General features: G+C 36.9%; 1 protein-coding gene across 6 annotated transcripts in view; it reads left to right on the forward strand.

Moving 5' to 3' along the window:
- LOC124606047 (phosphatidate phosphatase LPIN2) overlaps positions 1 to 13958 on the forward strand; it is a 306193-nt gene that overhangs the window by 274718 nt on the left and 17517 nt on the right. For 3 of the 6 annotated variants that reach the window (XR_006978694.1, XM_047138010.1, XM_047138019.1), the window contains 10 exons: positions 144 to 470; positions 688 to 944; positions 1252 to 2052; positions 2757 to 3037; positions 4974 to 5054; positions 7589 to 7848; positions 10058 to 10264; positions 10424 to 10574; positions 10705 to 10936; positions 13524 to 13768. Coding sequence is in view for 5 of the 6 variants with exons in the window: in XM_047138010.1 (XP_046993966.1) it covers positions 756 to 944; positions 1252 to 2052; positions 2757 to 3037; positions 4974 to 5054; positions 7589 to 7848; positions 10058 to 10264; positions 10424 to 10574; positions 10705 to 10936; positions 13524 to 13768 (2447 nt within the window). In the remaining variant the exon portion in view is untranslated. The remainder of the gene's footprint in view (positions 1 to 143; positions 471 to 687; positions 945 to 1251; positions 2053 to 2756; positions 3038 to 4973; positions 5055 to 7588; positions 7849 to 10057; positions 10265 to 10423; positions 10575 to 10704; positions 10937 to 13523; positions 13769 to 13958) is intronic. The other 3 variants (XM_047138027.1, XM_047138044.1, XM_047138033.1) reach the window with 3 other exon arrangements.

The following is a 13958-nucleotide window of genomic DNA, read 5'->3' on the forward strand; positions in this document are numbered from 1 at the left end:
TGTGACACAAAATGCATCATCGTGGATAAGTAATTCGTTTAAACGGTCTTTTTCAATCTCTAATTTGTTTGAGTTGCTCTCCATGTACGTCGACATGCACATTCATCTTTTTCTAAGAAGCAGGACGTTATTCTTTGTTACAGGTTTCAGCAAAGCGCTGTAGTCGCAAACTCGCTTGTCGCAAGTGCCGCTAGGCGGCAGCACCGCAGCTAGTGACGCGGCTCGTCGCTCAGTGATCAGCTGTGTTTGGCGGCAGAGAGTCGAGTAAGAGGTGGCGGTGTAGGTGCTCGCAGAAGAGTTGACAGATTCAGCTCTTTATTGTGAAGATATACTTGCGTCCTCTTTGATACAAGAATCCCGTTGACACAACGCACGGGAATTTAAAGACTGCCATTGTGAAACAAAGACCTGAGCATATGCTCTATTATCGGGAACAATAACTTCTGGGGAACAGACAGTCTTCTGAAACGGTAAGTGTTCTTGATTAAGCTGTCTGTATTTTGATTCTCTATGCGGGAAGAAAGTTAAATGCAAATGTCAGTTTGAGTTATGGCAGTTAAATTATTTTCACACGCTTTTTTTATTTCTAATGTCAGACAATATTAAGATCCGTAACGGGAGCACTTAATTTTGGAGCTCCCTGTAATTATGTACTGAAGCTACAAAATTTACTTTCCACATTTTCAGGTTCTAGAAATGAGAGCATAAAAAGCTGCAAGAAGCATTCTGAAGTAGGACGACAAGAAAACGTTGTGATGTACAGCATGCATGCAATCGGAAAATTCATAAGCAACTTCAGGGACTTCTACAATGAAATCAACGCAGCAACGCTAACAGGTGCAATTGACGTGGTCGTTGTTGAACAACCCGATGGCAATTTTACGTGTTCACCATTTCATGTTCGCTTCGGAAAACTGGGGGTTTTGCGTAGCAGGGAAAAAGTGGTACGTATTGTCATATACAATAACTCGTACGTAACAATAGTAATTACATTTTACCGCTAATACTATGCATTTTGAAATGACAGATATCATCTGTTCTTGTAGCTGTTTTTTTTCTGTGGCAGAACAATGACGCGCTTGGTGCAAGATGGATTTTCTGTGAATTTGGTGTGCTCGTTGTATTTTGAAGTGTGAATTATCATTTAGTTTGTAGCGAAAAATGTTTGACTATAGTAACCCTTAAGATGTTTCAACGTACGCGCTTATGCTACTGATTTTTGATGATTAATCAGTATATCTACTTTCTTAGGTGGACATTGAAATAAATGGAGAACCGCAAGATATTCATATGAAATTGGGAGAGAGCGGTGAGGCGTTTTTTGTTGAAGAAGTTCCAAGTGGTAATGGATCTGATGAATACATACCACCACATTTAGCCTGCTCTCCGATACCTCAAGATTTTTTCCCACCACATTTTGCAAGTCGGGAGCTTCACGAGGAAGAGGCAGCAGCAGAAGCCGATACCGACGTCCATCACAGCAGTGACAGTATACATGATGAAACTACGTTTGTAATGGATGATGTATCTAGTCACCCAGATGATGATCAAAAAGACAACACAAGGTCTTTCGAAAGTGCCACGGGCAAAGAAGTTACTGAGTCTCAGTTACCTGATAGTGCTTCACTAATTCAGCCAAAGACTTTTTGTGCAGAAACTCTGAATGAAAGTAGTGATTCAGCCGAAAAGGTCCGTAAAATTAGCATTGTTCAAGGGGAGTTTAGGCCGATTTCGGTGGATGGAGATTTTGAGCTAGATGAAAGTAGACACACTGGCGCTCAGCATGACAGTGTTGCTGTTGCCCCTCAGAGCTTATCAGGAAGGAAGGATTCTCATAAAGAGAATTCCGCACCATCCGAGGACAGTTTGAAACCTGTCAATTCAAACAATAGGAGGAAGAAGCGTAGGAAGTCATTGAAGAAAAAGGCTGGTCAGAAGAAGACTAATGGAGGAGGTGGCTCAAGCAGTCAAACAGATCATTCCGAACTGTCAGAGGGCCGGGACGCGAAGGACCAAGACGATGTCGCAGAGCAGTCGTGCCACGATGAACAGGTCAGTAAATTTTCTGCAGATGATGGTACTCATAAAAATAATTGCCAACTTTGGTGATATACGAATCAGTAATTTAACATATTTTGCATACTTTCGTTCACTGAAGTCCTAAGAAATGATATTCTGGTATGACTTTACATTCAGACAAAGATAAAATACCACAAAAGTAATTAGAATTATACGTTGGTTGTTCATACATACATAAAGAGATACCTCTTGCTAGTATATTTAAGAAGTTCCGAATGCTAACCAAAGCATTACAATAGCGTTATGTGCTGATGAAATTTAACGTCAATCCATTTTCAATTAACGGCTATAGATATTCACAAATACAACAGTAGAAGGAAATATCTGCACTTCATACTTCATACTTTTGGAACAGAAAGGAGTGAAGTACATAGTTACTAGAATTTTCAGCAGTATGCTCATAAGAATAATAAGCTTCACAATAGGGATGTTTTAAATATAGATTGGTGATCCCTGCATACAAAATTTTCAGTACTGTGGCATAATCCTGTAATAGGATGCAGTCAATTACAAATTTTAAGATGACCAATATGAAGCCGTATTTTTTAATTCCCCTGGAATCGTTTCTTATATTGATGCATTCAGTATCCTCATGGCCCATTGTACAAAATATGAAGGCACTGATTTCATTGTTTCTTGGCGTATGGATTGCATGTTGAAGAAGTCTTGTTTTTCAGGCTGAACCACCTGTCACATGCAGCCACCTTGGAGGTGTTATTGTGGACAGTGATGTGACAACAGTGTACTGTTCAGAGTGTGACACGTGTCGTAAAAGCCAGTTAAAACCAACAATTACGGTCAGCAGTCCAGATCCGCATACTTCTGTGTGTGATGCACAGCCTGATAGTGTACTTGTTGCAGCGGCCAGTAACTTGGCTGAGCTTTCAAGGATACAGCATGCTTCCACAGAGACTGACTTCCATTTCTTCAGTGACACTGAATTGACTCCAGGATGCAGGTAAGAAGTGATGTAAAACTTAATTTTCACTACTATCTTACCTCAATAATCTGTTGGCATTGTTCCTGTGAGTATTACGTTGTTCTAAAAAGAATGAATCATATCAGTCCAACCAAAAGAATGCATTAGACCTAGTTGTTTCATTTGGAAGTATTCTTATATCTGAAAATATTGGTCTCATACTTCCTATGAAATGTGGCGATACCTTTCTGTAAAGACTTTATCTGGAAATGTGAAACATGTGAGTGGGGCAGAGAGGCGTTAATAAATTGATAGTGTATGGTAGTAGAAGTCGTAACAAAAGCAACATAGAAATCACTACTGAACCAATTTATTTATGGGGTTCCTTTTTGCTGTGTGTCATTCCACTTTGAAGTAAAACATGATTCTTCAACAGGTTATGTTTTTTGTGTGTGTTTCTGCCTAATAACCTCACTGTGGACATGATATTAAATTCTAGAAAAGACAGTATTAGAAAGAAAGTGAATTGGTGTGAAATTTGCAGCGTTCCTGTATTATATATTGGTTTTTCTAGCCTTAGAGAGCAAATTGTATACATACTGTCATCTGAATAATATGCAACCACAACTCATGGTGGTTGTAAGAAATTTATGAAAATGACATTTTACCTTAAAAAAGTATTTACGAAGGTGTGCTTGCAACATATCAGAAATGGAGTTGCAGGATTATAACACAACTATAAAAGATGATGAACGAGAAAATCTAAATCGGGGTAAATACAGCCTGAAGTAACTAAATCTGGTTGGAGTTACTCCAAAGATTGAAACATAAAGCAAATGCAACACACAAAGTTTATTGCATGAACCATAGAACTTCTTGTTCAGAGTAAATTTCAAAAAACTGGAATTGTTGTTCTGATTTAGAAATCCTTAAGCCGTGCAAAGAAAATAAAGGCATTACGAAGGATTGAGACATTTCACATCTGTGGTGCTTTCCAGATATTTATAATAAATAAGATATTGATGCTTAATAAGGAACATTAAAAAAAAGGCAACTGAATTGTAGTGAGATAAATGCTCATTATTCTGCAGGATGTATGTTGGCACTTGAACACTCAAGTGTTCTAGGAAAAAGAGTAAACGTGTCTTTTACTCAGGTCTGAACAGTGTTTTATATTGACCTTGTGTGTAATAAAAAGTGATGTGTACAAAATAGATTACGTTATATCTTGCACATTTTGACCTCCTTGTGTGAATGTGAAAATAAATGTCACCATTAAATATCAGGAATGTGTAACAGAGAAAAAGTGTTACTGTTTCATGGAACTATTTAACCATATGGTTTATGTGGAAGACTGACTCGGGCACATTGTGTTTGCCAAACTTTTATGCAAGAACAAGTAAAAAGGTTAAATGAAATGTTTGATACAGATGGCCAGGAATTTTATTCAATAGCCTAAAATAGGAAAGAAGGTGGAAGCAGCAGTGGAGTGAAAACATTGTATTAGGAGAAAAATGTTATTTACTGGAAACAATATACCTTATGACAAGGTTGATTTTCTGCGCAGTGAATGATTTCTTCATATAACTTGTTCTCTGGAATCTCTCTGCTTTGTGGAATATTGTAGTTTCAGTCACAGTTTAATTTGTGTCTTGTTTGTTAATATTTCTTTGGAAGTATTGCCATTTTTCAGATATACATTTCAGGCTTCCAGAATGGGAGGATAGCCAGAAAATTATATATTTCCAAAGGAGACCAACCAATAAATTGTCCTACATCATTTGTGAATTGTGTAACGTGGAATGTGTGTCAGATCACACTGCTGTCGCTTATTATTTGTGCTATGGAGTCATTTATACAAAATTAAAGTTCACTTTCTAAGAAGTGTTTTGCTGCTTTATTGTCTAATTGCTGAATTCTCATATACCAATGCTGATGGAACATAATTGTTTTCTTCTGCTTAACTTCCTCACAGAAGAGAAATTCCGAGCTGCCGAATTACGTCTGCTCTTTCAGAAACAGCCTTCGAAGTTTTAACATCAGTCCTGAGCCATTTGTAAATAACACTTATGAATTAATACACCATTAATTTTATCTGTGTTCTAGTTTTTGTTACTGTTGTATGGTTCCTTTCATCAGTGGTGCACTTGGTGGGTCTGGGACCCCAGTGAAATCCCTTCTGCATGAATTGTTCTAATTTCAAACATTGTCTACAACATTCTGTGATATATCCTCCTGTGGACGTTGCATGCATGAAATGGTGTAGAGCCATTAGAACTAGTATTTTTGTTAATATCGATCCATTGGTCTTTTTGTAAGACAGGCAGTCAGTCATTAAAAAATGTTCACAGATCTAATTGAATTTACTGTTATGCTCTTTGAAGTAGTAGTGTATAGCACTATTTTATATTTGTTATATTTCAGTAAAAATAATTCCTGCATGATTGAATTCAAGCAGTGCTTTATAGTTTTTGTACGCATGTAATTGATATAAATGTACACATTCCCTGACTTTGAGATTGAGTTTATTTTTCCCGGATATATTAAATAATTATTTATATTGCCAGTTATTGTTTCATTTAAAGTAGTGTAGGATATTTTATTAATTATAAGGTTGATTCATTGCTAAGAATCTGAACTAGCCATAAAACTCAAAATTTAATTTGTTTTGGTATTAGAAAGAAGTGTAGCTTTTCATTGTGTTGGTTACTGCATACATTCAAAATACTTCTTAACAGTGATACGCATGATTGGGTTGTAATAGATTTTCCATTCTTTTTGCTGAATTGTGTTAAGATTTTTGGAAATATACAGTTGTTATAAAAATCACATGCAGGTCTCCATAAGTATATTTTACTGTCATGTTTCACAGTTTGTTTTTGTGCATTTTCTTCTGCTCATATCTTCGCCAACTATAATTCTCTCTTTCTTGTCTGACACTGAGCAAGTTGGTGGTGTGCCAAGACACTGCTGACAGTTCAAATCCCTGTTCTGCCATCCACATGTAGGTTTTCTGTGATTTCATAAATCACACAAGGTGAATGCTTGGATGGTTGCTCTGAGAGGATGGGCTTCCATTTTTTCTCAGGCTGAGGTTGTGCCTGTCTCTCAAGACCTTGCTTATTGGTGACAGTATGTCATCTCATTAGTGTCCTAATCAGGTTTCATTTTAGTCTCTGCTGACCTTTCATTGCAGATGAACAGTATCATCATTCTGTCCACTAACCTATTGTGGAGCTGTTGCTAAGTGTTGATGATCGTAACAGAGCTGAACTTGGAGATTGGGGGGATCAGTCTTCAAATTGAGCATCACCTGTGATTTTATGTTTTTGTTAATGCCAAGTGATTTCTTCACCAAGTTCTGCTGATGTCAAGGTGATTCCTTCACCACGAGTCATATCCTGTTTAATAGTATGATTTTGCTGGCAATCAGTGTAGTTCATCTATAATGTTCTTAACCTCAGAGCCCTTTAACATTTGTCGCACTCACTCCTGCCAAGTGAAGTCGTACTTATATGTGTGCTATGTAAAACATGTGTGTTCTTACTGAAATGTTTCATCTCAGTTGGTTTTCTCACAAAATTCAATGTCCTTTAAAACTATTCAGAAGTATAGAGTTTATTATCTACATAGAAGGGTTTTGTGGCATGTACAGCCTATGAACTAAGTATTGATCACACTTGCTTCTGTTACTGTGTTCAGTACTAGCAATTTACTCATAATTTTTGATGCTATCATTCATGTCCATGGACAGAAACTGACCTTAATTCAATGGCAACCATCCAAACTTGTTTTTGTGGTTTTCCTAAATTACTTCAGGAGAAAGCTGTGGTGATTGTCATGAATCAAATGTAGCTCATTTCTTTTCCTGCTCTTATCCAATAAAGCAAGTGCTCAGTCACTAATTACCTCAGTGTCAATGGGATGTTTAAGTTCAATACTTCTCTTCCACCATGAGAGCAACCTCTCACAGTACTGCTCACTGTTCACATGTTTCAATCTGAAGAAATAAAGCTGTGCGTCTAAAGACTGTAGGTTATACTTTAATTTTGTTTATATGTTAGTAGTCAGTTTTTGACATTTGTGTATGATGATGTAGATACAAAGATATAGTTTGTCTATTAAATAGAACGAATTTTGGAGTTGCAGTTTGGTTAGTCAAATGTTGTACAGAAACACAGCAGAAAATGTGAAATTAACTTTCCTGTTCAGTTTTGAAACTGATGTATTCAATGTAAGATTAAACTATTTAGGTAATTTCCTTCATTTAATTCGAGGAGTGGATGTGTTTCATACTTTTCATTGACTATTGAGTTAATGTTTTACTTCGGCTATTTAACATCTTGCCATACTTTCTAAATGTTTTGTTCATTCATTAAGCACAATTTAGTTATTGTTAGCCTTCTCTGCATCAGCTTGCTTGAAGATAAATAAAATCTACCTCTTGAATTATAGCGTATGAATAGTCATTTGCATTTACACATTAATTTAGTTATTAAATGTGTTACTATGTGTTACCATTATTTTCTTGACTGTCCCCATATGATTAGTACAGTTAAGTTGGTGACTCAAAAGTCTGATGTGATCTAGCCCACAGGACTCACGTCCCAGCTCCCCAGTGCAGTCAGATACAGAGTACGAGGTCAACAGACAGTCAAAGGGTGTTAGTACGGAAGGATGCCTCAGCCAAGATGAACATGGAGTAATGCAGCAATCATGGCGATGGGGAGAACTGCCTTCCCCACCAGCCAGATCTCTGTCCACACAGAGCCCACGTGTGATGACTAAGGAGAAGCCCGACCTGGAGCCGGTATCTTCTAGTGATGAGGATGTCCAGAAACAGCAACAAGGTTGGTCTCCTGTTTCATGTAATCATTTAGAATTCTGATATAGTTAATTAAATCTAGAACAACTTTCCTTTAGTGGGTTTATACCACAACAAATTGCACACATATATTATCTGCAAATAATACAGAAACTGTGCTGTAAACAAAGACTTTCTGTTTCGTGTTACATTGTAGTGATGTTGTCTTTAGTTTGTTGCTGTACGGTGACACCTCTCGAAGTTCGAACTGCCAGTGGTCTGTGACCACTGTGTAGATTTAATTTTAGGATGAACCTTGATAAGTTTCACTAAGGCCAAAATTGTCTATTACCACTTATTCACAGACCTACATCTTTATCCATACTCTGCAAACTACTGTAGTGTATGGCAGTGTGTGCTTCCCATTGAACCACATAGTGGGGTTTCTTCCCTTTCTGATCACATGTGGAGTATGGGAAGAATGACCGCTTAAATGTCTCCGTGCAGGAATACTTAGGATGCTACTGTATTTACATAAATTCCTTACTTGATGCAGTCTCTAATGTTAATGTACCTAGTGTTCTGACATAATACACAGTTTACAGAAAAAAATTACTGAATTAAGCATTAAAGTGTATGAATGGTCAAAGAGGACATTGAAGATGGTAGTTTCCTTGGGTTTTGCTGCCAGATCACAAAATCAATGACTCAATATTTCGATAATCGATTTCTTTGCCATCTTCGGGAGACAGAGCTGCTGCTGAGTCCAGCTGAAAACTTATGCTGAGGCTGGCAACTTGTCCTAAATGGGCCATCGTACCATACACAGCATGTACGGTGCCCACCACTGGTGCTGCACGTAAGACCAGGCTTATGGTGCTGTTGGGAAAGTCTTTAAAGTCATAGAACATTAAAGGTGATCATTATTTGTTGTTATAAGATGATCACTGCCACACGAGGAATTGCTGAACTCGATATTGAAATAGATAACACAATATCAACAAATCTTTTATAAATTGGGAATAAGTAAAGAAACAGCTTCCATGCTGCAAGAAACTCAAATCTGGATAATTGATCAATATAATCCTGGAATGTGGTCTACAGATTATACTATGACACGTTATCCAATGCTGGATGTGTTTTATTAATGAGAATGAAGAAAGTATACAACCACAGTACCTTCTTGCAGATGTGAACAATGGTGGAGGTTTTGCCTGGCCATATCATGATTTTTTAATCCATCAGTCTTGTCACACTGAGGGCTGTAGAGTAGTTTCAAGTGACTGAATTAATTCAATGTCACCAACATTGTTCTATTTTTAGAGATTAAAATCGTCACTCTCATTGCTGGAAATGTCAGATTGTTTCGACAAGCCTGAGAAAAGAATAGCATGCCCAATGTGGCCTCTGTAATTTGTTGCTATTTATATATTTTCATGAAAACAAAGGCAGTTGAAGATTTGCTCCTGCTATATATCTCGAAGAATGATGAATGTTTCTTTGTGAGAAATTACACATAACCCCATAACTTCCATTCAGGAGCTAAAAGCACCAGTTACCCGTATGTCAGATTGTTTTTGTTATCAAAGATACATTTTACACTGTATTAATAGATGTTGATATTTTGCCAAGAACCTTAGGTACTAAAGAATTTCTGTAGTTCCACATGTGTGGCTGACATTTTTAACTTATTGTTAGTAGTGACAATTTTAGCAACTACTTTTGAAAGGAATATTGTTCCTGCTCCTCTGTAAACTGAAAACTGACTAATTGTATTGAACTGTGTTTACACAGATGATACTCCAGCAAAATAATTTAAACCTTGGTTATAAGTGCCCTAATATACACATTTAAAATTTTTGTGCCACAGGCATAGATTCTGACATATATGCATTTTCTCTATTCTATTAAAGTTTATGTTAGGACTCTCTTGGCTGTATTTAAAGAGTGCACAGAAAATTGTACTCTTAAGTCTAATGCACATTTTTTCTCTACAAAATAAGCTGCTGCTTGGTGGATGGTACTGCATCTTCTCATTGCTATGCAGGCTGTGGTAACAGGTTAAAAATAAGTTTACTAACAAATAAAAATTGTAGAAGTAATTGGTAAGGCATAAATTAAAGTGATTTTTCTGGTGCTATTAGGATTTATAGTGGGCATGCTTGGGGTAGTCTTGCCTGTGGGTGTCAGTTGCATGGTTATTGCATGTAGCTTTGCAGCTATTGCAACATGGCGAATGTTATGTGGCTTTGCAGCAGCAGAGGCAGCGCAGAGGTCCATGCTGAGTGGCATGTTCAGTTTTATGAAGAAGACAAAAAGGATTCGCCACAACCCAGAGTCTGAAGGAATCTACTTGTCTGATCTCAATATGGATGAACTGGACCCTGAGGTGGCTGCCCTGTATTTTCCCACGTCTTACAGGCAGGGCCCCTCTACTGCTGCTCCTCAACATCTTCAAGAAGGTATATGTTGCTGATGCTGCTTATGGTGGCTGGGCTTTATTAATGAATTTTAAAAAAATTCCGATGAGTTTATTACCACTTTATTCATACAATAAACATTTGATTGTGTGTCAGACTATAAATACTAATTAATCTGATAACGTTCCTCTTTTTGTTTAGAACCACAAGAGAGGCAGAGAGAAGATGATGCAGAGTCAGGAAATGGAACGTCTCTACCTCAGTCTCCAAACAGTGTGGAAGGAGCAGTTTGTGGTCCAAAGTCTTTGGATAGTGATTTTGATGAATTGAAACACTCAGTTTTTGAAAAAAAGTATGTATTTTAACAAGAATGCTAATGAAAACTGTGGATTTATATTTAAATTAAATTTCTGTTCATCAGATTATGCAGAGTGAGCTTAATATTTTTTTGCTAAGATATCATGTTTACTGTTCATATACAGATCGTATGGAGAAATATCCTTGTCACTTTGTGGTGGATTATCAGATGGAAGAAAAGGACCATCAGAGGATGCGTTTCTACAGAATATTATTGCATATGATGATATCGTTAGAGATCCAAAGATTATTGAGAGCCCAAATTTAGTTGTGAGATTCAATGGAAAGTTCTACAACTGGAAGACAGCTTGCCCAATAGTGATGTCACTTGTAGTTTATCAAAAACCCCTGCCTCAGGTTAGTAAAAGAATTTTGTTGAAACCTTTCCACATTGTGAAACATTGTTTTGTGACCTTTTCTTATTTTTGATTGTTACATTATTGAGAACTAAACTTCTCCAAAGTGTAAACATACTGTCTTTTAATTCCATTTCACATCAAAGTATTTGGTTTTTACGTTAGAAAATCAACATTAATCAACATTCTTATTAGAATAATGTACTTCATTACTAATGCATGTGGTATCTTGTGTGGTTTGACTCAAAAACATATCATACATTTATGAAGTGTCGATTAGCTACTTTCAACTAAGCGTCAGTGTCAAGCACATTTGTAACATCTCCACAAGTGACATCAAATGCATGTGTTACAGATGTGCTAGACGGTGATGCTTAGTCGAAATTAGCTAATCACATGATTAAATTAAAATTGCATTACAGCCTACTACGGACCATGTTTATGTTTATTAGGCATCTGCAGGCTGTGGATCCCCAAAAATACATAATTTATGAAGTCATCTATGAGTGAGCTATGAACTCTTACTGTTATCATCCTGCTAAGGTATTCCTTCAGCATACAATTTATTCAACACTGGTGTCATTCAACAACAGGCTGTCCTCCTGATTTCACTTTATGCATGTATGTGTAATTTTTAACATTATTTTTCTGGTGGGGTAAATTTCTCCATAGGCATAAATAAATTGAACAACGCTTGTTTGTTTGTAGAAGAACTTAGTGGAACGTTATCTGTTATTTTGTGGTATAGCAACAGTACCGTATTTACTCGAATCTAAGTCACACTCGAATCTAAGCCGCACCTGAAAAATGAGACTCGAAATAAAGGGGAAAAAAATTTCCCGAATCTAAGCCACACCTGAAATTTGAGACTCGAAATTCAAGGGGAGAGAAAAGTTTTAGGCCGCACCCCCAAATCGAAACAAAGTTGGTCCATTGTAATATGAGAGACAATTTAGGTCGAACGAATGACGATACAGCTACAGTAGTTTGGTTCGAGTCGTAGGCTTGGCAGTTAAGCTTTACCAGGTAGCCATTTCTATGCGTCAGGCGCTCCGTCCGTATTTATACGGGTACCCTTCCTTTTTCATGTGCTTTGTCTGGTTTCAATCGATTGCTTATTTTGCTTTGATCTGATAAGTGCTGTTTTCTTTGTTATAGGTGTTTGTCACTCTAAGCTGAAAATGCATTACTGTACTGTGTCATGCATTGTTTGTCACATTCTGATAGTGCGTGTTTACGGCCTGTCGCCGCTCGGGGGGGGGGGAGATCCAAAAATTTTTTCATCTGAGGAAAAATCAGTAAAAAACCCAGGAATTTTTCATTATTTTAGTTATCAGTTAAGTTTTTGTAATGTTGACTGGTAGAAACTGATACTCCAGCAAAGAATATTACTGTATCCCACTTCTGCAAAATAATACTGTGGCAATAAAACAAATGAGAGGAAAAACATAATAAAACATTAGTTGCAAAGGAAATGTGAGTTGTTGCTTCAGTTGCTGAAGTAGAAACCATTAAGGCTTCGTACTTCTGCTATTTTCATTCATTAATGTCATATGCTATTATATTCTGGGGGAACCAACCTCTCGCAAAGGAAATTTTCACTGCACAAAAAAAAGCCATTAGAATAATGTGTGGTATCCATCACATCAGAAATAAGTCTTCAAGCTGCCATTTGCCAACCTGACTACCTGCTGGGAATATGCTGTACACTCAGAATTTCATCAAATTGTGACCACAGTCATCACACAAGTTGCAGCTTTCCATTCCAAGCACCACATGACTAAGCAAGTCAATAAAAAGCTTACAATTTTCAAAAGTAATAGCGTATACTGTTTACAGCATTTATAAAAGTTCAGATCTCTGAAAAGTTTGTTGCTTTATAGGTACCCAATTTGTGCACAAGTTCAATTGTTAAATGTATCTGCCTATAAATGCAGCAAATAGAGCAGTTACAGTATTGGATTGTAAGGACACAGACTTTTCACATAGTAGTTTACCGAATTTATAATAACTATTCTAAAGATCACGTGCTCATAACAGTATGGAAATGAACATTGTGAATCAGTATCTTGTAACAAACATTTTGCTAGCAGTGAACATGAAACATTCCATTGTGGACTCAAGCCAGTTTTATAGTAAAAATATGTTTTTAATTACATTTAAATACAATTAATACAGAGACACTACCTTTTGAGGTAAGCTTTGTACAGTCTCATTTATTGTCTAAATGGTGAAACTGGCTTACAAATGTATTGCCAATAAAAAAAATTGTTCAGAACTGCAATTGGTTTTTGTTATGAGCAGTTCAGACGTGTTGTGGTACCATAAATATTAGTAACAGTCTACAGTTTCTATACTAAAATGATTAAATAACTTTACACGTACATGTGCTATGGGCAGATGATGTCTGCAGATCATGAGAGTAGATCATGTTTCAGTTTCACTGGGTGGCTGAAAGTGTACATGAATCTTCAGTTGGTAATTTAGGCAGTAGAAGGTAGTCTGCCCTGTTCTCTGTATCACTCAGTTTCCATTGAAATAAATATGGTTACTAAATTGTTTGACCTGTTTTCTTTTTCCCCCCACAGGAAGTAATTGATACACTGTGTGCCGAGTACATGACAAGTAAGAAAGATTCAAAGCAGTCAACATACTCTTCGTGGTTTTATTGGAGACGCGCAAGCCAGTCACAGAAACGTGATGAAGCTCCTTCCCAAGAACAGGAGTTATCATCTCCTGAAGCAGAGAGGTTGTCTGATGTAAAGGAGGATGCTTCAGTTACCAGTGGAGAAATGCCAGAACAACTGAAAGATACCTCCAGATTGAAACAGAAGTAAGAATTATTTCTTAAAGATGATGTTTTGTCATTGTTGGCTCATTATTTACAGCTCATTAAAACTTCGCTACTGTGTGTTGTATGTTTGTAACTTAGCTCTTCTCAGTGCATAAGTGCTAGAATACACAATTCCAAGTGTCCCAGGTTCTAACTACAGTCAGTCTAACAATTTTTTTCTGTCTTGTAT

This window comes from Schistocerca americana, chromosome 1 (assembly GCF_021461395.2).
Source record: "Schistocerca americana isolate TAMUIC-IGC-003095 chromosome 1, iqSchAmer2.1, whole genome shotgun sequence".
Classification (NCBI taxonomy): Eukaryota; Metazoa; Arthropoda; class Insecta; order Orthoptera; family Acrididae; genus Schistocerca; species Schistocerca americana.